The sequence below is a fragment of the Ictidomys tridecemlineatus genome, chromosome 2 (assembly GCF_052094955.1).
Source record: "Ictidomys tridecemlineatus isolate mIctTri1 chromosome 2, mIctTri1.hap1, whole genome shotgun sequence".
Taxonomy (NCBI): Eukaryota; Metazoa; Chordata; class Mammalia; order Rodentia; family Sciuridae; genus Ictidomys; species Ictidomys tridecemlineatus.
In genome coordinates this window covers 106,679,398-106,705,464 of record NC_135478.1, presented here as the reverse complement: position 1 = coordinate 106,705,464, position 26,067 = coordinate 106,679,398, and the positions used below count along the sequence as shown (strand labels likewise).

Genomic DNA, 26,067 nt, shown 5'->3' with positions numbered 1-26,067 from the left:
CCAAGTCTCCTTTGCCATGACCTCATGCAGGTCCACCGGGGGAGGGTGCTACCGTGTGGCAGCCCTGGAAACGGAGACCAGGGGACTGCAGCCCCAGCAGGGCCTCTGCATGCTGCGTAGCCAGACACCAACCAGCCCAGGACTCCCTCCTGGGTCAGCACGAGTGAAGTGGGAGCAGGAGTGGGGGTCAGGGGAGAGAAAACAAGGCCCCTTTCCAGAGACCAGGACAGAGGCCCAAGGGCCTGACTTACCTGAGTTATTTTGCTCTGCACGGAAGAAACGATTGCCGAAGAGATCTGACCGTCCTTTTCCTGAGAAACGCCCCTAAAGCAAAGAGAGGGACCAGAGCTTGAACCTACTCTGTAGTGTGGGGGCCAGGGCACTGTGGGTGGGTGCCCTTACAGGCCAGCTTCCAAGGGTAAGCAGGGCTGCTCTCCTGAACACCAGGGCCGCGCGGGCCACGCAGTCAAGCATTTATACAGCGTTTGTATAAGGAAACTAGTTTGGAATTCATTCTCAGGAGAGGCTACGTAAACACATGGGACCAGAGGAACATGGGAGCCAGCAGACAGGCCGAGTCTCCACGGGGGGGGACCTCAGGGACTCCTGAACCTGCCATTGCCCAGGCTCCTGCACTTGGCCTGTGGCTGCTGCTCCCTACATGGGAAAGCCGCCTGTGCCTCCTACGCCAGGCGTGAGCCGCAGTGCCACACACCCCTTCCCAGCCCGTTGGTGTGGGGTGTGGCAGGGGTCTTGACTGCTGCGACCTGAACAAGAGTAGCTGCCTCATGTGTGGTCTGCCATCACCTGAGGATCACTACATCCAGGACAGGGACACTGGGTCTTGCCAGGGTTTCGTACCCTGACAACCAATTTGGACTGCTGACTGGTGGGGAGGCTAGTAGCCCTGACCCCTGTGACTGGTGCTGTGGTGACAGGAGCCCTGAGTTCCCTGGATGCTGCAGACCCCCAGTGCTGGTTCTTCCTGTCCCTAGGACCATGCTGGGACCTGCTCCCAAGGGCAGGTGCAGGACTGGCCAGTTAACATTCAGGAGCCTGCACCATAGGTACTCTTCTCCTGTAGCAGGGTCCACTTGGGGACCTCCTCTGCCTGGGGAGCAGGGGCTGGGATCAGCAGATGCACCCTGGGGCTAGGCCCGCCTGCCACCCACCCTCTCCCACTGAGCACTGCCCAGAGGCTGATTACCTGGAGCGCTCCTGGCTGGAGCCCCGGCTCTCCACAGGAGAGATGCTGGCCGAGTGTGCTGAGTGGGCTGCAGGCCGTAGTGCTGCCTGCTTACTCGGGGACGCTGACTGTGACCGCGCCTTAGCCTTGGTCCGTGACTGCGATCGCCTCTTCTTCTTCTTCTCATGGGGACTTCTGAAAGGAAAGTGCCCTGGTGAGAGACCCATGTTGAATGTGGCCCGACACATGTCTGTGGGGCACCATACCCCCTGCAACCAGGCAGAGGGATGGACCCCTGGCTTGCGAGGCTTTAGGAAGGTGTGCAAAGCAGCTGCTCCAGCAGGCAGCCTGGCCTCAGGCAGGAATCTGGCATCTGAGGTGTAGTCAGCATCTGACCTACACTGAGAGGCCCTTGATGGCCACCCCTCCAGTCTATGCTGTTCTCTCACTTATGCCAATTTAATGAGAATTTCCAAAAATATATGGAAAGTCATTAAAGTCAAGTATTGCAGACACAAACGCCTGGCATTTCTTTTGGATGGCAGTTTTGGGGCATGTCCCTGGAAAAAGGTAGGCGCAGGCTGTTGGGCCCACTTCCTGGGGGACCCCAGCCACATCTAGTGCCCAGCTTGGCTCTGAGCGCTGCTCCTGCTTCCCACAGAAGATAGGTCCCCAAACCCCCACAATTCCATGTCAGGCTTTCCAGACTCCCTGCCTGCACCTCCTCCCGCAGCTTGGGCTGGACTCAGTCCCTCCCACACCTGTGTCCTGAAACCCTTTCTATGACTTGAGAAACACTGAAAAAGACAAGGTCACATTTTTGGTAAAGGCAGTGTGTGGCGTGGATAGCGCCACTGGTCCTCCCTGGAGGCCAGGCCTTCTCTCAGCACCCTCGAAGTCTATGCAGGGATATCACTCACTGCCCAGGCTGGCTCATCCCTCCCACCGTCCCTCCTAGGCTGCCTCCTGGTGGCCCACGGGGTCTCCACAGGGTTTAGGGGCAGCAGCACCTCGCTGTCTGGCTTTGTCCCTCCTGGGGCCACTGCTGACACAGCGTGGCTGCCTGGCTCCCTCAGGACTCAGCATGGCACGGGGCCCTTTCCAATGTGGCCACCCCACCCTGCAGGGAAGGACCCCAGGGGTCATCCAGACCCCACTTCATTCCAAGTCACACCCCTCATTCGGGCCGTTTCTGCTCAACAATAAGCAGAGTTCACAGTCTGCAGCATGTGACTCCACTGAGGTGGCCCAGCAGGGCCACCAGCCTGAGGCACTTGGAAGCCACGAGCACCAGCAGTGCTTCTGGAGCTCTGGCAGCATAGGGCCCCCTGCGTGCCAGCCTGGGCTCCCTGGCAGCGTCTGGGGTGGAGCAGAGTAATGGCCAGGCCTGGGGCCACCACGCTGCAGCGAGAGCCTGCAGCGCAGTCAGCACAGGGGTGGCACGGCTGCAGAGGCATGGTGGCCAGGCACAGTGTGCACACCTGCCCTCCCAGCAACGCAGGAGGCAGGTGCAGGACAGCGAGCTCTGGGCCAGCCTCAGCAACCAGCAAGACCCTGTCTCAAAAAACAAAAAATAAAGAGAGCAGGGGCTGAGGCTGGGTGGCACGGTGCCTGGAGCCAAAAGGAAGGAAGAGCCGATGCTGGTGCTGGATGCTGTGGGCTGGGGCTCTCTGCTGACAGCCACTTAATACTGTACAACCGGGGAGCATAAGACCAAGGGCCAGATGACTGAGCCCCAACTCGGGTTGCTCTCCGTGGCTACAGAATGACTGAAAGGTGGCTTCTGGGCTGGCTCTGGCTCAGTGGCAGAGTACCTGCCAAGCACGCACCCTGGGCTCAAGCCCCAGCACCGCACCAGAAAGAAAAAGGGGCTGTGAGCACGGCAAGTCTCCAACAGGAGGAAAGCTGATGGTTCACTTCTGACACCACTAGGGCACTCGCGGCCATAGGCAGGTTCTTCCATGTTCTGTGTGGAGAGCCCAAGCCATGGACCAGACCCCACTGTCCTGGGGAGCCAGTCTGTGCCCACTCCACCCCCAAGCTGGCCTGAAGCCACGAGCATGGACTCCTGCAGGTCTGCTGGGCAGCATTTTGAGGCCCAGCCTGAGGGAGCAGTGCCACAGGGCCATGTGTTCCTTCTCCTTCCTGTGACAGCCGGAGGAGCTGTCTGTGAGCTGCTGTGTGGTCAGTGCCTGGAATGAGCAGTGAGGCTGTGGGGTGTGTGTGTGAGTACACTCTTTGCCTGCCAGCACCACTGAGCACATCCTGGCCACGTCACCAAGTCAGTCCAGTCCACCAACACAGCGGACACTGCCCTGGTCTCCAGGGCACTTCCTGGGTGACCGAAGAGGCCGAGCACCTCCCCTGCACTCATGGGCTCCGTACATGTTGTCCTGTGAAGCATCAGCGAGGCCTCTGCTCTCCTCCCAGTCTGGGGCCTGCCCTCCCTCCCTCCTCCTTTCTGCTTCACATCTGTGGCCCTGGGATTGAACCCATCTCCCCGAGCTGCAAACCCAGCCCCTTCCTAACACTTGGAGACAAGATCTTGCTAGGTTGCCCAGTCTAGCTTGGAACTTGCCATCCTCTTGCCTCAGCCCTTGAGTCACTGGGCATGCAGGCATGGCCACTGTGCCCACTCTTCCCAACTGTGCCTCCTAGGGGAAATTTCACTTGCAGTGGGTTCACAGGTTTTCCTCATAATGATAGCATTCTCTATATCCTAAGGAGCCTTAGTCACACGTGTTGTTTTCTCCCAGAAGCTCAATGTTCTGGTTTCTATGTCCAGTGTGGCGATCCCCCTGGAAGTGACTTTTGGGCAGGGTGTTTTTTTTTTTTTTTCCATTATGACACGCAGTTGTCCAAGCAAATTTTGTGGGAAGGTCTTTCCTGTCCTCCCTGAACAGTTTTGGCACCTTGGGCAACAATCATGGCCATACAGGTAGTCACCTGGTCCTCCTCCCTCTGCACACCTTCATACTGATACCACACTGCCCACACTGCTGTACTTTCTGGTAATTTCTGAAATCTGAGGTCAAAGTCCTTCACTTTTATTCTTTTCCCAGATTGTTTTGGCTTTTCCTAGTCCTTTGTGTTTCCATACAAGTTTTAGGGTTTCTGTGTGAATTTCCACAAAAAGCTTGGGGTATTTGCTCAAGCTAGACTGGGTCTGTGGGTCACTCTGGGGAGGAGAGCTCTGTCAGTGTCTGCCAGTGTGCTCCCCCCTCCTGCTGTTGGGTGCCGAGGATGGAACCTGGCCCTCGTGCAGGCCAGGCACCTGCTCAGCCTGAGCCAGCCCAGCGCCCAGCCCTTGCAAGTGCACCTGGGCTCCTGAGAAAGCACTCAGAGTCCCTGCCTGTTTCAGGGGTCAGCTGTGGTGACCTCGTGAGGTGAGTGGCAACCGTCCCCTTCTTTCCTGACTGTCTTGCTGGGGAGGCTGCCTGGCTGGGGCCTAGTGGAAAGCTCGGCAGATGTGACACTTCCAGGGGAATTGCTTCTGCTGATGTCAGTTTGGTCATCTGTTCCTTTAAGGAACTTACTTTATCTAAGCTGCTGAATTAACTCAGTGAGTTTCATTTCCTTGTCCCACAGGGTCTCCCATTCTGGACTCTTCCAGGGCTCTGTCCATCTCTAGTTCTGGTCTTTCTTGCATCCCTTCTTGTTTCTATTTGAGTTTGATTTGTTCCTTTTTCAGCTCCTGTTTTTGGTTCCAGGGAATGAACTCGGGGGGCACTCGACCACCGAGCCACCTCCCCAGCCCTATTGTGTCTCACTGAGTTGCTTAGTGCCTCGCTGTTGCTGAGGCTGGCTTTGAGCTCTCAATCCTGCTGCCTCAGCCTCCTGAGCATGGGGAGAACAGGCATGGCCACTGTACCCAGCTCCTCTTCAGGCTTCTTAAGCTCAACTGGATCACTGCTTCTACACTTTTATTTTCTTGTAACATAAATAACTTCCAACCGGCTGTGGGAGACTGAGGCAGGAAGATCCAGTCCTGAAGCCAGTCTGGGCAGCTTAGTGAGATTCTGGTATCTCATAATTAAAAGGACTGGGGATACTCCTGGGTTCAATCCCCAGTACTAGAAAAGGTAATTATTTAACTGCTCTTTTCTTCCATCAAAAGTGACCGTAGAGTTATATTGCTGAATTTCCAAGTACTTGGGATTCTCCAGGTTCTTTAAGGGTCTGTGGCGTGGTGCGTGGTGAAGGAACCTGCCTGCACCTCCTGGACCTGCCGAAACCACTGGGCCCAGGGCGGCTGCCACAGTGCTGTGGCTCCCAGGGCTGTGGCCCTGCTTCTCGCTCCCCCCTGGCTTCCTGGCTACTTCCTGGTTGCTGCTCTGGGGACGACACTTCCTTTCATTATCAAGCTGCCTTGAGGGAGGAGGGCCTCATGACCTGAGGCCCCTTGGCAGCTGCCATGTCCTGCACTTGCTGGCCAAGCACTCCTCTGCAGGCCGAGCACAGAGCCTCCTGCAGGTTCAATGGCAAGGCACCATCACTGTCATCTGTTACCTGCTTTAATAAGGCAGCCTCGACTCCCTGCTGAAGTGACTTCACCAACATCCTTGAGAGGCTTAAACAGTGTGCTCAAAACACTTCCTATGAATACTGTTCCACCTGGCCCAGGTGTGAACTTCCACTCATCGCTACAAGAAGTCTCTCCTCGGATGGCTGACCCAGGGTGCAGGCAGGAAGCACCAGGAACAGCTCAGGCCAAAGCAGGAGAGTGCCCGGAGAGCAGTGGGAGGACGTGTCCAAGGAGGCAGGGACGGGTCCAGGGCTCCACAGCCTAGCCTGAAACAACGCACCATCCAAGAGTACAAGGCCAGGGGCACCCACTTGGCCAGCGAGGACGACAGACCCCAGGTCTAGGACCTGCTGTGACGTCAAGCGGGTTAAGGAAGAAGGGCGAGCAGCAACGGGAGTTGCTCTTGCCCAGCCACCTGCCTGCGCAGGCGCCATCCAAGTGCAACCCTAGCAGAGCTGCTGGCACAGGGTGCTGCGGAACCACAGGACACCCCAAAGACCTCTCCCTGATCCAGAAGCAGGCGGGAGTGACCTCAGCAGAGTGGCCTGACTCTACATCACTGACAATGACAGACGGACATGTGTCTCGGGCGTGATACAAGGGAGTCTGCACAGCCGCACCCACGCAGGGTTGTTGCCGAGACCCTGGGCAGCACCCTGCCAGAGACAGCATGGGAGGAGCACCTCTGGCAAGGCTGTGGTCTGGCTTCCCCAAACATGTCAAAGCCACAACCCACATCCAGGTGTGTGGGGGAGCAAGGGATGCGTGTGGGCCTGAGCTGCAGAAGGTGGGCACAGGGGTGCTCGCAAGCCACTTGAAAAACCAGCCCCCAGGCTGACCATGCTCAGACAGGAACAGCTCAGGCCATGTGGGGGCACATGCCAGCTCTCAGCTCTGATGCCAGCTCTCAGCAATGCAGAGGTGTCCAGAGGGCCGTCCCTCTGCAGGGCTGCCGTCAGAACCCAGTCCTGGGGTCCGCGGAGCTCATGAGACCACGCCGGAAGGCCCTGGGCCTCCCACCTGTGCAGGCAGACCCTTAACCACCGCCGTCCATCACTCCTCTTAATGTAAAAATCAAGCTGAGGACAAAGTGAGAACTCTTGTGTTCAGAGATCTTTTGCTACAGGAATAGATTTTAGATCCTCTCCTCACGTGTCTGAGGTGGTAATAAATTTCAAGGCTCGCTGCTGGCTTCAGGAATGAGTTCCACATGCCAGGCAGCCGGGATACCTGGCAAGATCACCACAGCACAAAACGTAACCAGAGCGTGTGTGTTAGGGGGCTCTGACCCCGCCAGCTGCCAGCTCCTCTGCCTGTGCTCCGCTTCAAAAAAAGGAGCTCAGGTTTTATCTATTAAGAGACTCCCAGCTGCTGTCCCTGGTGGTGGGTAGCAACTGGGCTCCAGATGTGCCCTGGGACAATGCCAATCAGCTAGGTAGCATGAGCTTGAGCCTTGGAAGGGGCTGCTCCCAGATAGCACTCCCCGTGGCCAGGAGGAGACTATTGGCCACTGCTGGGGGCCACTAACATTCAGTGCTGGAGTGCCCCCCAGAGGCCCACAAGCTAAAGGTTTGCTTACCAGGGTGGACCTATGAGGGGTGGGGGGCACCCCTGGAAGGATCCTCTGCTTTGGGGCATGAGGCCCAGTTTCTACTCTGCACTCCCACTGTGTGCTGCCTCACCACAGCCTGGGCTAAAACCTCCCAAACTGAGCCAAAGTAAACCTTTCTTTTCTTTTAAATATTTATTTTTTTAGTTTTTAGTGAACACAACATCTTTAATTTTTATTTTTTATGTGATGCTGAGGATCGAACCCAGCGCCCCACACATGCCAGGTGAGTGCGCTACCGCTTGAACCACATCTCCAGCCCCAACCTTTTCTTAAAAGCTGTTACCTTGGGTCCTTGACCGGAGAGCAGAATTCTGCCTGAAACGAGCTGAGGCAGTCTGGGAGGGTGGCTTCCACGTCTGTTTTTATATCTTTTGGCATTGGGGTGAACCCAGGACTCCATCTTGCCAGGGCTCAGCACACCCTGTCCTAAACGTGGACACCAGCCTGGCTTTCCAGGAGCAGCTGAATCAGTGCTCAGGAGGCACCCACAGGACACTGCCCCTTTGGGAGCGGCAGCCTCAGCCCTGGCACCGTCACATACTGCCCAGGCACCAACTCCCCGTGAGACCCGAGGCCACCAGGTTGGGAGGTCTACCCCTCCTTCTGTTCCTGCTGCTGGCAAGGGGGCAGGCGTTGTCTGTGGGTCCTGCTTCAGGGCTGTGCTGAGGGAAACCAGCTCCCAAGTCAGGCTGTGCCTTAGCCCCATGGAGGCCCCAGAGCTCCCAGTGACGGTGCTGTTGAGGAGACTACGGCCGTCATCCTGGGCAGCTAGTGACACAGGTGGACACAGCTTTAGACCCCTCTACCCAGGACACCCAAGCAGCCTACCTGGATCGAGTTCGCTTCCTGCTGGCTCCGGGGCTGCTGCTCATGCGGTAGGCAGTAGGGACGCTCCTGTCTTCCCGCCGTCTCTCAGGGGAGTGAGCTCTCCTCCGAGGGGACCGGGAGCGTGACCTGGACAGAGTAACGTGGCATTCAGTTCTGCTGTCTGGTCCCCTGGTGTGCACTCTCTCTTGCCTTAGCCTGCAGGGTGCCCACAGCAGATGCCCACTCTGGCCAACCAGCTTTAGCCTCACCCCAGGAGGCAGATGCCTCTGCCCATTCCACAGCGCTGTACCCAGGTGTCAGTCTTGGAGGCTACCACTGCCAAACACCTGAGGAGGCCACCCGGCCAGCCCAGAATGCTGGACCTCCTTCCTCCTGCTCGAGGACTGGCGCTCACAGACATGGCCCTCACCTCTGCAGAGGAAAGGCACTGGGTGCCCGGCACTCCAGACCTCATGGCCTGTGCAGGAGCAGGCAGGGACATGTCAGGTCTGCTGGCTCAGAGCCCCACCTTCGTCTGGCCCAGAGCATGCCGTCTTGACAGTCTAGGCTAAGTAATCCAAGTTCATGGGATTCATGGATGCAAAATCACCCCCGAATATTTACTGGCCCTTCCCTTGTGTCTAAAACAAGGTTCCTTCTATCCATGTCATGACATGATCCACACATAGCCAGAAAGACCCTCCAGACCCTTTCTCACTTGGGACAGCCAAGGTTAAAATGACACCTTTTTTTGGGGATTTTTCACTGTTAACTCAGCGAGAGTACCATTTCAGGAAAAGTCTGCAATGAGCATATACCCTGGCAGGGGATCTCTTCTCTCCAGGCCATCTCCATGACCACCCATCCAGAAAAGAGATAAAGAGCAGCTGGATTTTGCCACTTAAAAAGTTTTTCACTAAATCATTTTAATTATGGTAAAAACCCAAAGCAACACACAACATGGTTCCGAAGACCAGCTCACTATGGCATCTACCCTCTGGTGTCACGGGAAGCACCCTGGCCCTGATAAGCCTGCTCCAACATAAGGAGGCTGCAAGGTCTTCTCTGCTGGACCTCTGGAAGGTGTTGTGAGTCGGAAATGTCCCCGGGCTCCCCACAACAGATGCCAGGGCCAGGCAGAGCCCGTAACGTCTTGCCAGGTGCCCCACGAGAGCTCCGGCGGTCAGGTCTGCTGGAGGCCAGGCTGCCTGAGCGCTCCTGCTGGGCTGCTGGTGCATCTGCTCAGGGCACACACTTCTCGTTCAGTGTGTAAAGCTGGGCCGGGCACTACAGAATGGGGAAAGTATTTGGTTGAGCAGAGCCTTCATGCCTGCAGGATGCTGGACAGAGCTCTACCACGCACTCAAAGATCAGGAAAGACGATGAGCCCAGTGCCTGCAGCCACACTCTTCAGAGGGAAGGGGCAGCTCCCAGCAGTCTCCACGACCTCGGGAAGGAGCCCCTTAGAGCTGGGCAATAGCCCAGAGCTCTCCAGGTCTCACTTTAAGGAAGGACACTTGATGCTTTCCATTCTGTCGAGTGGGCTCTTCACAGTGACATGACTCAGTGCCAGGAAAGGCACTCCACTTGTCAGCCAATCGTCCCATGTATCCAGAGACTTTGACGAAAGCAGATGACCTTAACACTTCTTGCACAAATCCCAATGGTCTGTTCAAAAAATAAGGGCATTGGGAGACTTTCTCCAAGGATGAAATTCCAGAAGTTTTATCTGAATGCAGTGGCCACACTTGTAAGTGGCCTCTTTTCACTCCAGACCACCTGTGTGGGGTACTTGCTTTGTTCGTCTCACTGCTCACAGGTCTCGGCAACAGGTGACTCGGGGACTTGGGAGCTGGGGTCAGCCAGCCCAGCTCAACCCAACCACAAGGAGACTCTTGCCTGGCAGCTCCCATGCTCACGTGGCTGATCTCTCTGAGGCTGAGGTGCAGACGCCTGGCACCTGTGTGTGCTCACAGTTCATCTGACATTAGTGACCACCCAGACTGGCATGTTAACCAGTGCCACCCGGGGCACTTTAAGCACCCGGTTTCTTCTTTAAAAAACAGGACTGAGACACAGAATTATCTTTTACTGTTTTGCTGTGCACTTTATCATGGGGAGTAAGGACAGTAAAGATCACATCTAGGGCTGGGTTGTGTCTCAGTGGTAGAGCCCTCGCCTAGCATGTGCTGGGTTTAATCCTCAGCAGCACATAAAATAAATACATACATAAATAAGGGAAAGAGAGATATTGTGTCCTGTCAACAACTAAAAAATGAATATAAAAAAAATTACATCTGATTTAACTTTGCCTACCTGAGTTATTTCTGAACATTAAATACAGTCGTTTTCAAAAAAGTCATATTAACCCCCTTAAGGTACATTGGGAGCTAACTTTTGGGAAAAAAACACATCTTTACTGCACAGATCCTCTGCACGGGGAAGTCCTGAAGACCTGTTCAGAACCCACGGCTGAGCCCCAGACACCAGAGGAACACCAAGGGAGCTTACCAAGGCTTATAGGCTAGTGGAGGATCAAGCACCAGCCTTACTAATTCAGTGTAATGACACTTAACACTGAATCCATACTGAATTTTACGAGTGAACTACATCAGTACTTCTTCCTTCCATTAAAACAGCGGACCTTATGAAAACACAGATAAAACCAGCTGCAGCACAGGTGAGGAAGTCTTACACGTCAGTCAGTGCTGGCTAAGATGCTGAGTATCACCTCGTCAAAACTAGTGAGCGGGCTGGGCTGGGCCCAGCAGTAGAGCGCTTGCCTAGCACATGGAGGCACTGAGTTCCATCCTCAGCACCACATGAAGATAAGTAATAAAAAATAAAGGTATTGTGTGCATCTACAACTACGAAAAAAATTAAAATAAATGAACAAAAACCAAACCAGCAAGCTTCTTGAGAAATAACACACGGGTTTTGTGAAACTAAAGATTTTTGCCATAACTCGCCTCTGGAGGTCTGAAGCCACCTATGGCTGGGATGTCTTGAGTGACAGGGGTTTCAGCTAGATAAGCAGCCCACAAACAGACCTGCTGGGACAGAAAGAGCTTCCCAGTCTCACCCCACCGCACCTTACAGGGGCTACCTGACTCCACAGTGTGAACCTCAGCTGAAGCACCCTACCACAATCAGAAATGCTAAGAACTGTGGTGTTGAATTTTTTAATTTTTGATACCTCAGCCCCATCTCCAACTTTTAAAAAATTTTGAGAAGGGTCTACTAAGCTATTGAGGCTGGCCTCAAACTTGCAATCCTCCTGCCCCAGCCTTGCGAGTTGCTGGGATCACAGGCCAGGGCCACTGTGCCTGGTGTAGTATTGCACTTGGAGCTGGCAGAAGTTAGCACTTTCAATATTTTGGTTAAAATTTAGTTGTCTTTTAACACATCAATAATACATATTATGGGAGAGAACACCACCCTTTCCTATCTTATTTACAACTGTGGCTTTTGGTGATGCTGGGGTTGGACCCAGGGTTGCGCACACACTCGGTAAGCTCTCTACCACTGAGCCACACCCAGCCCAAGGACTGCAGTGTGTTAACTCCCCTCGGGCTCCAGGAATGGAGAGTGCTGGCAGGGCTCAGGTGGAGCCAGCAGATCTGCCCCTGGAACATGCCATTATCTTCTGAAGGAAGAGACGAGGTGGGGTCCAGGTGTGAGGGTCCAGGGGGGTGCCCGGACTGCCAGGCAGGAGAGGCAGTTACGGAGAGGCACTCAGCAGATGCCAGCTCTGGGCACAGAGCTCACTGGAAGGCTTTGTTTCATGATATTATCACATGTACTTTATGATATGATAAAGCTGTTCTTTTCCTTGACTGAAACTGGCAGCCTACCATCGGACAGAAAGCATAATGAGGAAACGGCCACTTGCCCACCTCTTATCTAAGATATAAACACATTAAGGAAGATCAAGTAATCCCCAAGTTACCGTGTTAGCACTCAGTCCATGATAAGGACACAGACCCACAGCCCTACAGCGCCTGTGCTGGGTGGTGCTCTTGGTCATGAGAACCCACCTGGGCACAGCCTGAGGCCAAGGAACACCACCAAGCTAGGCAGGCAGGGCATGTGCAGCCCCAGGTGCCAGGTGCTTCACCCACACCACTTGTGGAGCCAGAGGAGAGCCCATAGCTCAGATGGGCACGGGACCTTCATCACTGGCCCCCGAGCAGGGATCACAATGAATTATTTTTGCTTGTCGGAGCCAGAGGGGAAGGAAACCGGGAAGAAATCCCTGCATGTGCTGCAGTGGGGCCTGGTCAACTCGCGTATATTTTTAGTTCCGTAATGGCAAAAGGAACTTTTTCAATTTTTTAAATTTCAGAATTCCTGGGGCTTAAAAAAAATATATCAAAAGTATGTTAGCAGGGCTGTTAATTTAATTAAAAAAACAACAAGATTTGTATGTTGTTTTTTTTTTTTGCCGAGTGTAATGACAGGAAGTAGATGATCAGGTCCACCTGTCAGGAAGGCAGGTCCAGGTCAACACAGACAGGCACACATAGGTCCCCAGGCCTATGTGAATGTCCTGGGCAGGGACACAGCACAGAGGCAAATGGGCATATGGTTTTCAACAGTTAAGAGTGCAGGGCATCTGCATTTTTCCTATGGGAGAGATGACAGTGACTCCAAAAAGAAACACCAGGCACCAGCAATGTGAGAGCTGTGTGAGAAAAAATGTGACAGATCCAAAGGCATGAGCCCTAGGGATGGGCCATGCCCGAGCCTCTGGCAAGCTAGCCACAGCTGTACTTCATTTTAAGAGGTTTTACCAGGCAGTAAGCTCTGAGGCCCTGGAAGGCGCTGGCCCCAGTGTTTACTGCCTTCTCAGAACTGGATCCTGAAGAAGGCTCTGTTCAACAGTGGGATGCTGGGACAGCAGAGGGATTAAATGAGAAGACAAATTTGTACTTCTGCCTCGTTCAAGCATGAACCAAGCAACAGAGATTTCTTCTGTTCTGAAATTTGTACGCTCAAAAGAAACCAGGAGGAGACTTTCATACCAACAGGAGACCCACGCCACCCTGCGAACCTTCTCACACTCAGCACTATGCCAGGCCTGCTTTCCTGACCTGTTACAATTTAAATAAAGCTTTCACTTTTCCCTTTCTTCGTCTTTTTTTTTTGCTTGGTAGTAGTTGGTGATCTTTTTTGGTGCTGGGCACTCAACCCAGGGCCTCATGCATGCTTGGCAAGTGCTCTACCACAAAGCCACATCTTGGCCTGTCTTATTTAGTTATTTTAGTCTTTATTTAATTTTTTATACTGAGAATTGAACTTGGGGTCACTTAACCACTGAGCCACACCCCCAACTTTTAAATTTTTTTTAGACAGGATCCTGCTAAGGTTGCTGAGGCTGGAGTAGAACCTGCTGTCCTCTGGCCTTAGCCTCCTGAGCCACTGGGATCCCAGGTGTGGCCACCACGCCTGGCTGAAGGACTTATCTACAGGACACAGACACCCACATGCACATCTGCCTAGGCACATGGGGCTGCAGCTAAGCTTTCTGCCTAGCTCTACTGGCACCAGCAGGAAGAGGATCCACAGACAGGAGGGCTTTGGGCACTGCCCTGCACACCCACCTCGACCGCCGCACTGTCCGGTAGGCACTGGGAAGTGCGTGCTTGGCTTTTGAGTGTGACCTAGACCTGGACTTGGAAGATGCATGGTACTTGGGAGAGCGTGACCTAGTTCGAGACCGTTTTTTGTGCTTTTTCTTTTTCTTTTCTCTTTCTTCTTCTCTCGGTGGATCTCTGCTTTTGCTTGAAGGCCTTTCTGGTGGCTTCACTTCTAAAGTAGGCAGAGGTCTGCCTCCAGTCAGTACAGGACAGGGCACAGCACTGGCTTCCTAAGAACAGAAGCAAACGGGACAACAGGATGTTTTAGAACACAGACCACACGAGAGCAGCTCTGGGTCCCTCACACGCAGATGCCTTGCACTCTCAGGAAGTACTGCCTCTCTGAGAGCTCAGCCCTCAGGAGGACCACAGCACACACCTTACACCAAAAGGGCACACGGACCCCACAGGCTCTTCCTGCACAGTAACTCCCCATCACAGTATTGAAGTCACTATGTTAAAAATTCTATATTTGCTATTCAATGCCACTGAAACAGATTCTGTAAATCTCCAATACGAGGGTTTTCATAGATCCGAATGCAATTTTTTGCAAGTCTTAACCAGAGGAGGAGGTACCTCTTGGAGTGCAGGAAAACTTTGGGTGACAGAGGCATGTTCCAGGGTGCACAAGTCTCACTGCACTGCAGGGAGCCTCACAGCAGGAACATGGTACCCAGATGTAGGGCAGCTGCCTCCCCAGAGGGGCAGCTGCATTTTCAGGCCATAGCTCAGCTGAAAGCAGATTCTGACCAAATGTTGAAGCCTCTAAAAACTTCTCACTTGGAATTCTACTGAGGGGCTTGTGGAATGTGTCCCTGGACACCACAGGGGCCCTCAACAGAGACACTGTCAGCAGCTGGCTTGGCATTTGGGAATCTGCCTGGTGAGTGGCTGTCCTCCCTGGAGACCACCTGACAAGGGCAGTTGGGTGGGCCTCTCACAGGCCACTTCCAGAGCCTGCTTCTCATTGCAGCTCCGAGAGGAAGAGCCAGTCAGGGGTGTTCTGTGAGGCAGGCAATTGTCTAGGATCCAACGGCCACTGGAGCTGGCTGCTTCAAGATGTGAGACCCTCTAGCCTCCCTGCTGCCTACACCTGGTGTGCATCTCTACACGCCTGCACACTAAGCAGAGGCTCCCAAGGCAGCAGTGGCAGCACATGTCCATTCTCATTAAAGGAACTCAGTCACTGGGGCTGTGGAGCACAGGCTTCAGATGGCCCCGCACCCCTATCTGCAAGGTGGCTTCCGTGTCTGTTTACGTGCAGGCTTATTTCTCTTAGATTTGTTTGTCATTGGAGCACATTAGTGGGGTTCATCATGCCACATTCAGACAGGCACATGAATATGATAATCTGATCAATCTCACTCCCCAGTATATTCCCTCTCCTACCAGGTTTGCTATTTTTTTTTTTTTTTGGTACTGGGGACGGACCCAGGGTGCCCCACCACTCGGCTACATCCCAAGTCTTTCATTTTGAGACAGACACTTTATAAGTCTCTGAGGCTGGCTTGGGAACCTGTAAGCTTCTTGCCTCAGCCTCCTGAGTCTCTGGGATCACGGAGTGGCCACCATACCCAGATAGTAAGGAATTTTCTAGTATCTCCAGAGACCATTTCTCAAGGGAACCCATTTCAACGTGGGCCAGTTCTTGTCAAAAAGATCTTTCTCAAATTCTATTAGAATAATATTTTTTTCAGGTTTAGTATAAAACTATCTCACTGTTACAAGAGTTTAATATGTAAACATTCCAACGCATACACACTAATAAATGATGTCTTAAATCATAGGCAGCTGCTTTGCAGCTTCACCTGTGTCCCTGTGTGCAGAGGCACAGCATGGTGAACAGGCGGAGCGCAGTACCTCTCAAGGTGAGCAAGGGGGAGGCAGGCTGGGTGTGGGACAGCTCGAGGATGCTGGACTGCCAGAAAAACCAGCTCTGTGTCCTTCAGAAAGGCCAGCAGTCTCAGAGTGCAAGGAGTGCACCCTGCATGAGATGTGCGAGCCCCCACGAACCCTGATGGCACCCGAGGCTTCCTAACATGTGCCAAAGGCAATTCTGAAAGGAGGGATGGGGCTTCCCAGAGTGGAGCATGTCACTCCTCACCCTCTGCCCTCACACCAGGTGGGCAGGGCAGGGGCACGAGCTGCTTGACCACAGCCTGCCAACCTCTGTCCCACTGAGGCTGCGGCTCCACTGAAGGGAGGGGTTGGTCTGAAACGAGACCTTCAGGATACGAGCTGAGGGTCTACTTATTCTAAAGAGATGGTTGTCCTTCCCTGTTAAGGTGGAAACAGGCAGCCACAGTGGCCTCTCGGCAGCCCTCGCCACCGGCAGGTGAGCAGAGCTGTGTCTGCGTAAGTGGCTGGGGGATTCGGACAGGCGCTGACGTGTTATCACAGCCAGGTCCAACTCTACGATCAAGACTTCACAACTGTTGGGATTCTTTTTTTTTTTTTTGAGACAAGTCATTCTGTGTTGTCCAGGCTGATTTCCAAGTTCTGGGCTCAAATGATCCTCTAGTCTCAGCCTCCCAAGTAGCTGGGACCACAGGCACTGGTGGGCTCGAAAACTGTAGAGAAACAACGTCAAGGCCGAATCAGCACCTAGTTAGCTGCTCCTTCTAGGCTTTGATGCAAAAGCCGGTCTGTCCTTGGTGAGCGCAACCACAGGCACCGCATTCAACACATGAGGCCACCGTACCTGATGTGGCTAGCAACACAAAGGATGGAATCCTCACTCTACTTGATGTTAATCAAATCAGTCAGTGTGGCTAGAAACCCCATACTGTAGTGTATACCCAAAAATAACTGTCAATGTCAATGACAACTTACACTGTTTAACATTTACACTGCCTTGTTTAAGGATTCCGGATTCCCAATTGTCTTAACCGAAACTACTCTTAACTGGGTGGTAGTGCACAACTGTAATCCCAATGACTGGAGAGGCTGAGTTGGGAGGACCACAAGTTCCAAGCCAGTCTTAGCAACTTAATAAGACCCTGTCTCACAGTAAAAAGCGAAAAAAAGGGCTGGGGACTTAGCTCCATGGAAGAGCACCCAGGGTACAACCACAGTATGGAAAAACAAGACAACCCCCATCCCCGCTCCCCTGCCAACTACACATATGAGCAACTGGAGGAAAATTAAGTGGTCACTATCTAAATCTGGACCACACCCCAACCCAGTGCCAGCACTGCTGCTGCTTGGGGTCTGAGGGTGTCTGGCCCAGCCTATGGAGAGTGGCAGGAAGAAGCTGCCCAAGCCACAGAGGCAAGATTAGCAGCTGCTGCACTGACTCTTCATGGGTCTCCCAGGAACTAAAGCTGCCTTTTCAGAAAGGATTTTAACACTCCAGCAAAAATGACCACAGTTGGGCTGGGGATGTGGCTCAAGTGGTAGCGTGCTTGCCTGGCATACATGAGGCGCTGGGTTCGATCCTCAACACCATATAAAAATAAAATAAAAATGTTGTGTCCACCAAAAACTAAAAAATAAATATTTAAAAAAAAATCTCTCTCTCTCTCTTAAAAAAAAAAAAAAAAGCCCAAAGCCCAAACTATGGAGGAATTTTGGAGGACTCCTGCATAAATCACTTATGAACACGGAACACCCACTGCCCACGCCCCACAGGCTGACAAACCACAATGGGTGTTCCTGGATCCGCACTGCCTGCCTCCTGCACCTCCCACCACCCTACCCACTCCACAGGCAGGCGTGGCCAGGCTGCTCTTGGCTGCCATGTGTGCTCAGCATGCTGGGTGCCCCACAAACTGCTGGCCACTGCCACCCCTTCCAGCTTTGCCCAAGTACTTCACCCCTGGGCAACTGGCCAGAGGCCCAGGCTCACCACCACCCCACTGCTGGCTGTGTACACAGGACAGCACGGCCGCTGGTCCACATGCCCACAGCCTCAGATCCTGAAGCCCACAGTCTCGCAAACAGGTTGACTTCTATCACCATTTCCTTTCCAAGTTCTATTCGACCGGACTAACAGCATAAAAAGAATTACTAGAATCCAAAAAGCCCTAAAATGTTTACGACTAGTACTGACTAGTAGTAATCCAGAAGGGTGGGCATCCACGATCCCTGTCTTTGTTTCAAGAAGACAGACACACACCAAGAACAAAGACAGTCCAGCACAGGCTTGTGGGTACCAGTGTCCTGTTGATACCAGTCTAGGCCAACGTGCACACTGTAAGACAGCATCCCAAATGATGTTCAATAAGGGCACTTTTCTTTCTTTTAAAATTTTTTTTTTTTTGGTACCAGGGACTGAACCCAGGGGGTGTTCAACTACAGAGCCCAGACCAACCCAGCCTACAGCACACTAAACACAGGGGAGTGCTTGTCCTTAAAACATGTGAGCAGCACCAGGGCTGCTCCAGGGAGCCTGAAGACAAGGCAGGAGCACTGCAGCCAGGCCGTGTGCCCGGCCTTCGGAGCGTGTCTTCCCCTCCTGGCAGGGTCCTCTTGCACTCAGTGCCTGCTCAGCTGGCTACAGCTATGGCCATCTGGCAGTGCCTCACACTGCCTCACCTAGGGGTACCAGTGGCCACATCTGGTCCTGTCTCAAGTCCCCTGGGCTCTAAACACATACATTTACTATCTGCAACTGTGGGGATGGAGCCAGCAAGTGCTCACACCAGCCACGTTCCTGGTTCCCCCTTTTGTGGTTCTGGGGATGGAAGTGGGAGTGCTTGGCCATGGAGCTATGCAACCAACTATATTTTTTTGAGACGAGGTCTGGCTAAGTTGCCCAGGCTGGACTTGAAGTTGTGATGCTCCTGCCTTGGCCTCCTGAGTCACTTGGATTATAGGTGTGTGCCACAATGCTCGGCTTGGGCTAAATACACACACACAAAATTTTTTTTTCCTTTGTGGTGCTAGGGCTTGAACCCAGGGCCTTGGGCATTCGAGGCAAGTGCTCTACCAACTGAGCTCCATCCCCAGACCCAGGCTAAAAGTATCTTTGAGCTTGACTCTTGCTCATGACAACTGTCAATTTAATTACAAGTACCTCTGCTTCAGGGCTACTGAGACAGCCATCACCATCTGCAGCTACCACTGCATCTATGCTGAAAAGGCTCAATGGCTGTGAGCTGAAGGATGCCTATCCAGGAAGAGCCACCCAAAGATCTGGACACTCAAATCACTTCCACGAAGCACAGCCCAAACCAAGATGAACACAGGAAGACAAAAGGCCCCGTAGAGGACACGCTGCGGGGAAGGGACACTTCTGGCAGCTGTGACTGTGTTCCCACTAGGACACCATGCCCTGGAGCATTCTGGGGCTTAAGTACAACACAACTGGCCCGAGTCTCTGCCTGCAAATGTCCCTCGGGAACCTTTCCCTCTAGTACATTGACGGGAACACAGGCCCCATTTTAAACCAGCCCCCCGCAGCCCTGCCATCAGAGCAGCTCCGGATTCTCTTGGGCTTCTCCCTCCTGTTGCCTGCACCAGCTCCTCAACTCACCAGGAAGTGCAGGTGCCGCACCTCCTGCTTCTCCTCGGAGAGCACCAGAAGTACCTTAGCGTTAGTCACTGACTGACAGCCTTCAGGTGGTGCCTACTGTTCCCTCACCAGAGCCAGGGACCCGCGGGTACAGGCCAGTCTATGGAGAACTCTGAGGAAGGCAGGGGACAACACCCCTCAAGGAGCTCATGCCAAAATGGTGCTGAGGACTGAACCCAGGGGCTCTGCCACTGAGCTGCACCCCTGTCCTATTCTCAGACACCCCTGAAATACGATGTAAATACCAAACAAGACTCAGGTGGGACTGCTATAAAGCATCTGAAAGACAAGACTTGGAGCTGGGTATGGCTTGGTAGTAAAGCATTTGCCCTGACTCGACCCCCACACCATGAGAAGGCTCCCCAATCACCAAGCGACTGACCGAAAAATCACAATTTAAATGATTCTAAATCAATGCATCTGGGAAAAGAGCAGATCTCTCGCTGAATGCTATGGCCACACTGCCTAAGTCGTCAGGGTATGGAGGTCCCTGGTCCCAGTGCTGCTCTAAGCTCCTTCTGTAGGGGAGGCTCCTAAGCACCATGTCACATCTTCGCTGGGGCTGAGTCCCTGGCCACACTGCTTGAAAAGCAGCTGTCCATGCTCACACAACTTTCCCCCTGTGGTGCTGGCTATGGAACCTGGACTGGGAACACATCCACCTCTGGGCCTCAGCCAAGCGCACACCCTGGTGTGGACTCCCTGCCCCAGCACAAGCTCGCAATGTGCCTGATGGCGGCTAAGACTCTGCTTCAGTTCCCACCACAGACCCTGTGCAGCCCCCACAAAGTCCTCCTGTTGGCCAGCCCTCGAGGTGGCCAAGAGCAGAACATCAGACGGCACCTGGGGTGGACGGCACACGTGCACTCAGGGCTGTCAGCAGGCTCATAGTTGAGGCCCAGCCTCATAGGAGGCAGGAGCTGGGAGGCCAGCACCTCCCTCTGGTTGGACACTGCAGAGTTGGGAGAGCCCGTGATCATATGATTTCACCTACCAAACTCCCCAAGAACACCAACTCGGACTTTCTTCAACATACCTCTACACTGAAAGGACTCTCCTCAATCTTTCCAACTTCTGCTTCTGGCAGAGGATTTTTTAAAGTTTGCAAAAATAAGGCTGCTTTCCTTTTACGTTCTGCCTGAAGCTGCTTCTCCTTCGACTCCTTGGATGCCTGGGCCAGTTTCTCCCGGGCAGCAGCAGCAAGGCGGTCCTCCAGCTTCTGCTTTGCTAAAGGAATGGCAGAGAAAAAAAAAGAGTCTAGAACAAGCAGTATCGTATCTTACTGTCTTAACTCCCACACAGTGCAGCTATGATCATGACACCGATTTCAGAATCGGCAGACAGGGCAGGCAAATCACAGTGGCTTGTTTTGAAGAGGGGCACTCTGCTTTCAAAGTTGGCAGGCTGGTGGGTTCCAAACCAGCAGGAGCTCCAAGACGGCTCTGGCTTAGTGCAACCATAACAACCCTTGCAGACGGGACACTCTCTGAAAAGCCTTGCTCCACGTGACTCAACACCTGTTGAGCTCCTGTGCAGGAGGTACAGGTTTGGATGTACAGACCAAGCACACTGCTGGGGTTGGCAGCTGCAGTATGGTGCCAGCTCCTGACAGGAGGCCTGCTGTGGCCAAAGAGCTACCTGTTGGGGGTGGCCTGACCTGTTCGTGTACACAGAAAAGGCAACTCAAGAGAGCCAGTCAGAACAGACAGAGACCACAAATATAGACGCTATTTAACTACTTTTATGCAGAACTTCATTTATTTGGGAGTAGGGGCAGGAAGATTTATAGGAGATCCCCTAAATGCTGCTGGTCACGTGTCAGGTATGCAGGGGCCACGCTGTAACCCATGAAGATGAGCTGGAGCTGAGAAATCGGCTCCAAAGTGCATCATCTTCAAGGGCGATGGTTCTGCTGAGACAGCCTCACAAAAGGCAGCTCCCAGCTTGGTGTGTTAATTCGGGCTGGGAGTCCAGGCCAAGCACATCACCCTGGGGCTGCTGTCAATGCACAAAGTGAGCCTCCATTAGCGCCATCTACTTGGTGCACCAGACTGCTCTGAGCACACCGCCAAGGGCACTGTATCCAAGCTACGGAGGAGCAAAGCGCCTGCTCCAGAGGGTGTTCAAACACTCAGATGTGCTACACCAACCCCGTGGCTGGGGGTCCAGGTGGCAGCCTTGGAATTTCTGGCTTAGCAGACAAATCTTATACTTATGTCTTTTCTTTCTTTTGAGAACTTTAAAGCTATCGACAAACCTTGCTTTGCTTCTAGCTCCTCCTGGGTAAGCGGGGGCTTCTTTTCCTCGACAACTACACAAGGCGGGGCTGTGGCCGGGCTAGCGTTGGCGGCACTACTAGCACTTTCTTGGCCTTCTTTGCTTTCTTCATCATCATCGTCACTGTCATCATCTAGCTTAACTCGGTTTTTTTCCAAGGGAAGTAGATCATTTTCTTTGGCCTTGATTGCAAAGCTTATTGGAGCAAATGAAGCTATTGAGAGAAGGTGAGAAGTGGACACATTTTTAGGGAGCGAGCGCGCAGAGCTGAATCGTCCCGGCCCTAACACTTACTTAGGCGTCGGTGGGTGGGAGGTAGCATCTGCAGTGGAGCCACATCGTATGCAGGGCTCTGTGGGCGCAAGGGCCGTCTCAGGGCCCAAGGGTGCTGTTTGACACCTCTGCGCTCCCAAGCCATGTTCAATAGGGGCAGCTCACACTGGACTCACAGGTAAGTCAGGACTGATGGGGCCTACGCTGAACAAAGGTCAGCTAGGGCCACAGCAGGGACGCTCCTACTGAGCACCAGTTCAGGGTCACTTGCCATTTTAAATGATCAAATCATTTTTCTTTAAAAAATTTTTCCTGGCTCAGCATGTAACAATCTGCACAAGCAGGCATAGGATGCGACTCCACTAGGCAAGGATCATCTTTCAAAAATCCCAGCTGTAAGACACTGTTCTCACAGAGCAACAGTCACAGAACTCATCCATTTACTCAGCCACCGTGTTGCTGGGTACCACGTCAGCCCAGGCTCTGCCCCTACAAGGAAGTTCAAGCCAGGCAAAACAAGAGTCCAGGTGATGCCCTTTCCCTAGAATATGGGAAAACAAGAGAAACACAAGCTCAACAAGAGAGCGTGGTCCCAGTCCCCACCCGCCGGGGGAGCACTGAGCTCCGCCTCCTTGAGACAAGGCCAGAGTGGGTTACAAACAGCTCACCAATAGCTCAAGCTGCAGTCAGAGCCTGGTTTCTAAACATGGTGAGCTACTGCCTATGAGGGACACAGGTAAGCCACAGCAAGGGGCTTCCGTGAGCCTCACGTGGCCCACACTCACATGTGGTGTGAGGACAATGAACACTGAGCTGTGCTGCCAGCTCTGTAACACACAGCCACTGTCAGCAGTCATCCTGGCCCGATGCTGAGGGATGGGTTTCCCATGCCACACTGGAAAAGCCACAGGAGGGAGGCTGCCTCCTGTGCCATATGGTGTCTGTCTCCATTCCTGACACCTGGCAACTGGGGCACCACAGGGCACTGAACCCAGGCTCTGTGGGGATAGGCAATGCTACCATCTTACTGTGGTGTGGCTATGTTTAAAACAGGCCTCCTCTTTTAGAGAGATGTGTGCATCATCTGCGGGGAAAGTGCTCTAGAGTGGAATCTAAGATGCGGCCTGGGGCACAATGTAATAAGGTCTCACCCCTCTCAGCCCCTCTCTCCGATGCACTTGAAACAAAGTTAACAAAGCACACCCTTTATTGCCTGTGGGAACACAACCTTTCTAAGGAACAAAGAATTCAGGGGCATTTTAAAGGGGGAGGGAAAAAAAAACATGCACATTAAGCGTTAATTAATGAAATCACTCAAGCAGACTAGGATACACACAAAAGGATTTTAAGACAATTGCGGCAGGCCACCTCTTCCCTCAAGCTAGAAGAGGAAGCAATCAGTAAAGAGACCATTAGGATGAAAGCCCTGGAGCTGCCTTTCACCACGGTTTGCAGGCAGGGCCACAGCCAGGCACAGTGGGGCAAGAGACTTCCTTCCACCCTGCAGCCTCCATCCTTGCCTCCCTCACCAAGGCTGACACCCTGGGGGAGGACAGGGCTCCCAGTTCCCACATTAGAGAATCAGCCCTGGGCTCGCTTAGTTACAGGGAGGCTGCTTCTGCCTAGGACTCTACAGATCATAGCAGATGGGATCACTCCTGATAGCCCCAAGGAATAGCGGGCACCCCGTCACACACCAAACCCGCTCCTCCACAGTGTCAGGACCTGTGCAAGTAGGCCCGCCATAGTGCTTCCCAGGCAGGCACTGCTGCCCCAGCTGAAGTGGCAGGCCAAGGCAGCAGGCAGAGCCGGGCCCAGGGAGCCTCCACTTCCTGTTCCACAGGGCTTCTGCCAAACTGCGGCCCAGAGGCAGGCGGGGTTCTCTGGGGCATGGGGAGAGCAGAGTGAACACAGGCAAGTCCAACTGCAGCTCAGGTAGGTGTGGCAAACAATAGGACATGCACCGAGTGCCATCCCTGCCCACCTGGCAGGCTCCAGTGCCCCAGCAACGTCCCTGCACACACGCATGAGCTCCTACCTCAACAGGCTAGAGCTTCGTGGTGTGTATGCATCAGTTGACTTAACGATCTCCAACTGCTTTTGAGATTTTATTTTTAAAATTTTGCTGCCCAGGCTGGTCCCAAACAGTCCTCTGCCTCAGCCCCCAGAGTGTCCAGGCTCACCACCACACCTTGGGAATACTTTGTAACTACCACTCTTGAGAGGCCAAAGCCAGTGTCTTTTTAAAGAGAATATAAAAAATCTATTAGCTACCTCGCTTTCTTCTTTTCTGAACTATCTTTTCTTAAAAATGTCCTTTGTCCATTTCCACAGTAAAGACATTGATCCTTTAATTAACAATGACTACCATTTAAAATTTTAAAAATATATATATATTTTTAGTTATAGTAGGACATAATACCTTTACTTTGTTTATCTATCTTATGTGGTGCTGAGGATCGAACCAAAGTGCCTCCCACGTGCAAAGCAAGCGCTCTACCGCTGAACCCAGCCCAGTGCCCAACCACCACCATTTTGACATGGTTTTGACTCTCCTCAGGCCCAGCCCTCATGAGACCCACTGACCCTCCTTGTGGTTCATGGCTTCAATCTTAGAAACCCTTTCCCACCCCAAGATCACCAAAGCATTACCTGTACTTTCCTCTCCTCAGTTTTACCTCCTACCCCTAACTGCTGGACTGAAATGAAACCACTACTGTTGGAGGCACCGTGATATGATCTAACTTCTTTGTGGGGGTACAGGTACAGCCTGCTTTTCCAGCTGGATTACTGCTGAACCATGTTTCCAGAGCATGCTCTCAGTATCATGAGATACGACCGGGAAGCCTGCCCTATCGACAGCACACCCATAGCAGGGGGCAGATGCAGCACCACCCTGGGCTCCTGGGACAGGCCCACTGCACCACGGCAGCACCTATGCTTGTGGAGAGTAACTATTGTGCCCGAGCGCCAGCGGTACCTGTCTTCCTGGGTGCTCGGGAGCAGCTCTCCTGATGCAGGCATCTGCTTCCTGAGGGGAATCATACGGGCCTTTAACTTGTCCTGGCCTGCTGCCTACTTCTAGGGGCAGCTCACCCACCACTAGTTCAACTTTTAGGCAGATACATCTATGTCAGTTTCCTTCATTTCTTGATATGATTTTAGCAATTTATGCTTTTAATGAAAATGGTTCTCGGTGATTTCAAATTTACTCAAATCTTAGGTCGAATACACTATGCTGTGTCCTCAAGGACACCGAAGTCTTCCTCTTGTCCGGGTGCATCTGCTCCTCCCTCCACTGAGAGCAGTGACTACGTGCTGCTGGTGTCTCCCACAGGCTTTTCTCACTGCTCTCTAACTTGCACCCACTGCCGTGCCGGCGCTTCCTCCGTCCTGGTGCTGGGACCAACCTGGGCCCTGCAGGCGCAGCACTCCCCCTTCTGAGCCCCAGCCTGCTTCCAAGGCCCTTGAGTTCGGTGCTTGCTTTGTTTTTATTTTTGGTTTGCCAGCACAGACAGAGCAGGCTGTGAACAGAGCAATGTTCTTCTTGTTCTTACTTTTGTGGTCCTATGACGCCAAGTGCTCAGCGCCCCTGTCATTCTGCTCTAGCACTCAGACCACTTTATGGGCTCTTCAGATCTGTTTCAACTGCCCGCATGCAACGGTACCAAGTGTGACGCGCTGATCTGTCCCCCCTTGGAGAACAGCCCACCTGCTCTTCTACCTGGATGCCTCTTCTCTCTCTTTCCTTTGAGATTTCTCAGAAATCCTAAAGGTGTTTTCTCACCCAGCCTGGTCCTTGATGCCTTCTTCACATTAAAACGTGGCAGTTTATTTCCAAGCCATCTTACAGATGTGAGATCATCAGGTGCACTAGCTTGATATTTTCACCTCCATGGAGTACAAAGCAGAGACGTTGACATCTCTCCTGTCACGGGGGTGTGGGTCCGTTTCAGAGACCCACCAGTGCCTTAGCAAGCTGCAGCTTTCCATCCCCAGCCTCACAGGGGGGCCTGTGTTGTCCAGGACTGAGCTGGGGGTAGAAAGGAAGCCTGCAGGTGGGCGGCAAGTATGGGGAGCTGCACTGGGGTGGGCAGGCCAAGTCTTGGGTATCCCCAACTTGTCCAAGCCTCCCGCCTACCCCTCTTCATTGACCACGGCTTCCCCAAAACCACTGCTCAAGTCCCAGCGTGTCCTTTCCTTCCCTACAAACCATACCCCAGGAAGGTGGCT

General features: G+C 53.1%; 1 protein-coding gene across 4 annotated transcripts in view; it reads right to left on the bottom strand.

The window, feature by feature from the left end:
- Sfswap (splicing factor SWAP) overlaps positions 1-26,067 on the bottom strand; it is a 65,647-nt gene that overhangs the window by 542 nt on the left and 39,038 nt on the right. For 2 of the 4 annotated variants that reach the window (XM_005336339.5, XM_013363365.4), the window contains 6 exons: positions 21,542-21,775; positions 20,321-20,511; positions 13,734-13,999; positions 8,152-8,277; positions 1,208-1,381; positions 252-324 (listed from right to left, as the gene is read on the bottom strand). In XM_005336339.5, the coding sequence (XP_005336396.1) occupies positions 252-324; positions 1,208-1,381; positions 8,152-8,277; positions 13,734-13,999; positions 20,321-20,511; positions 21,542-21,775 (1,064 nt within the window). Of the gene's footprint in view, positions 1-251; positions 325-1,207; positions 1,382-8,151; positions 8,278-13,733; positions 14,000-14,240; positions 16,340-20,320; positions 20,512-21,541; positions 21,776-26,067 lie in introns of those variants that run through there. The other 2 variants (XM_005336340.5, XM_040292107.2) reach the window with 2 other exon arrangements.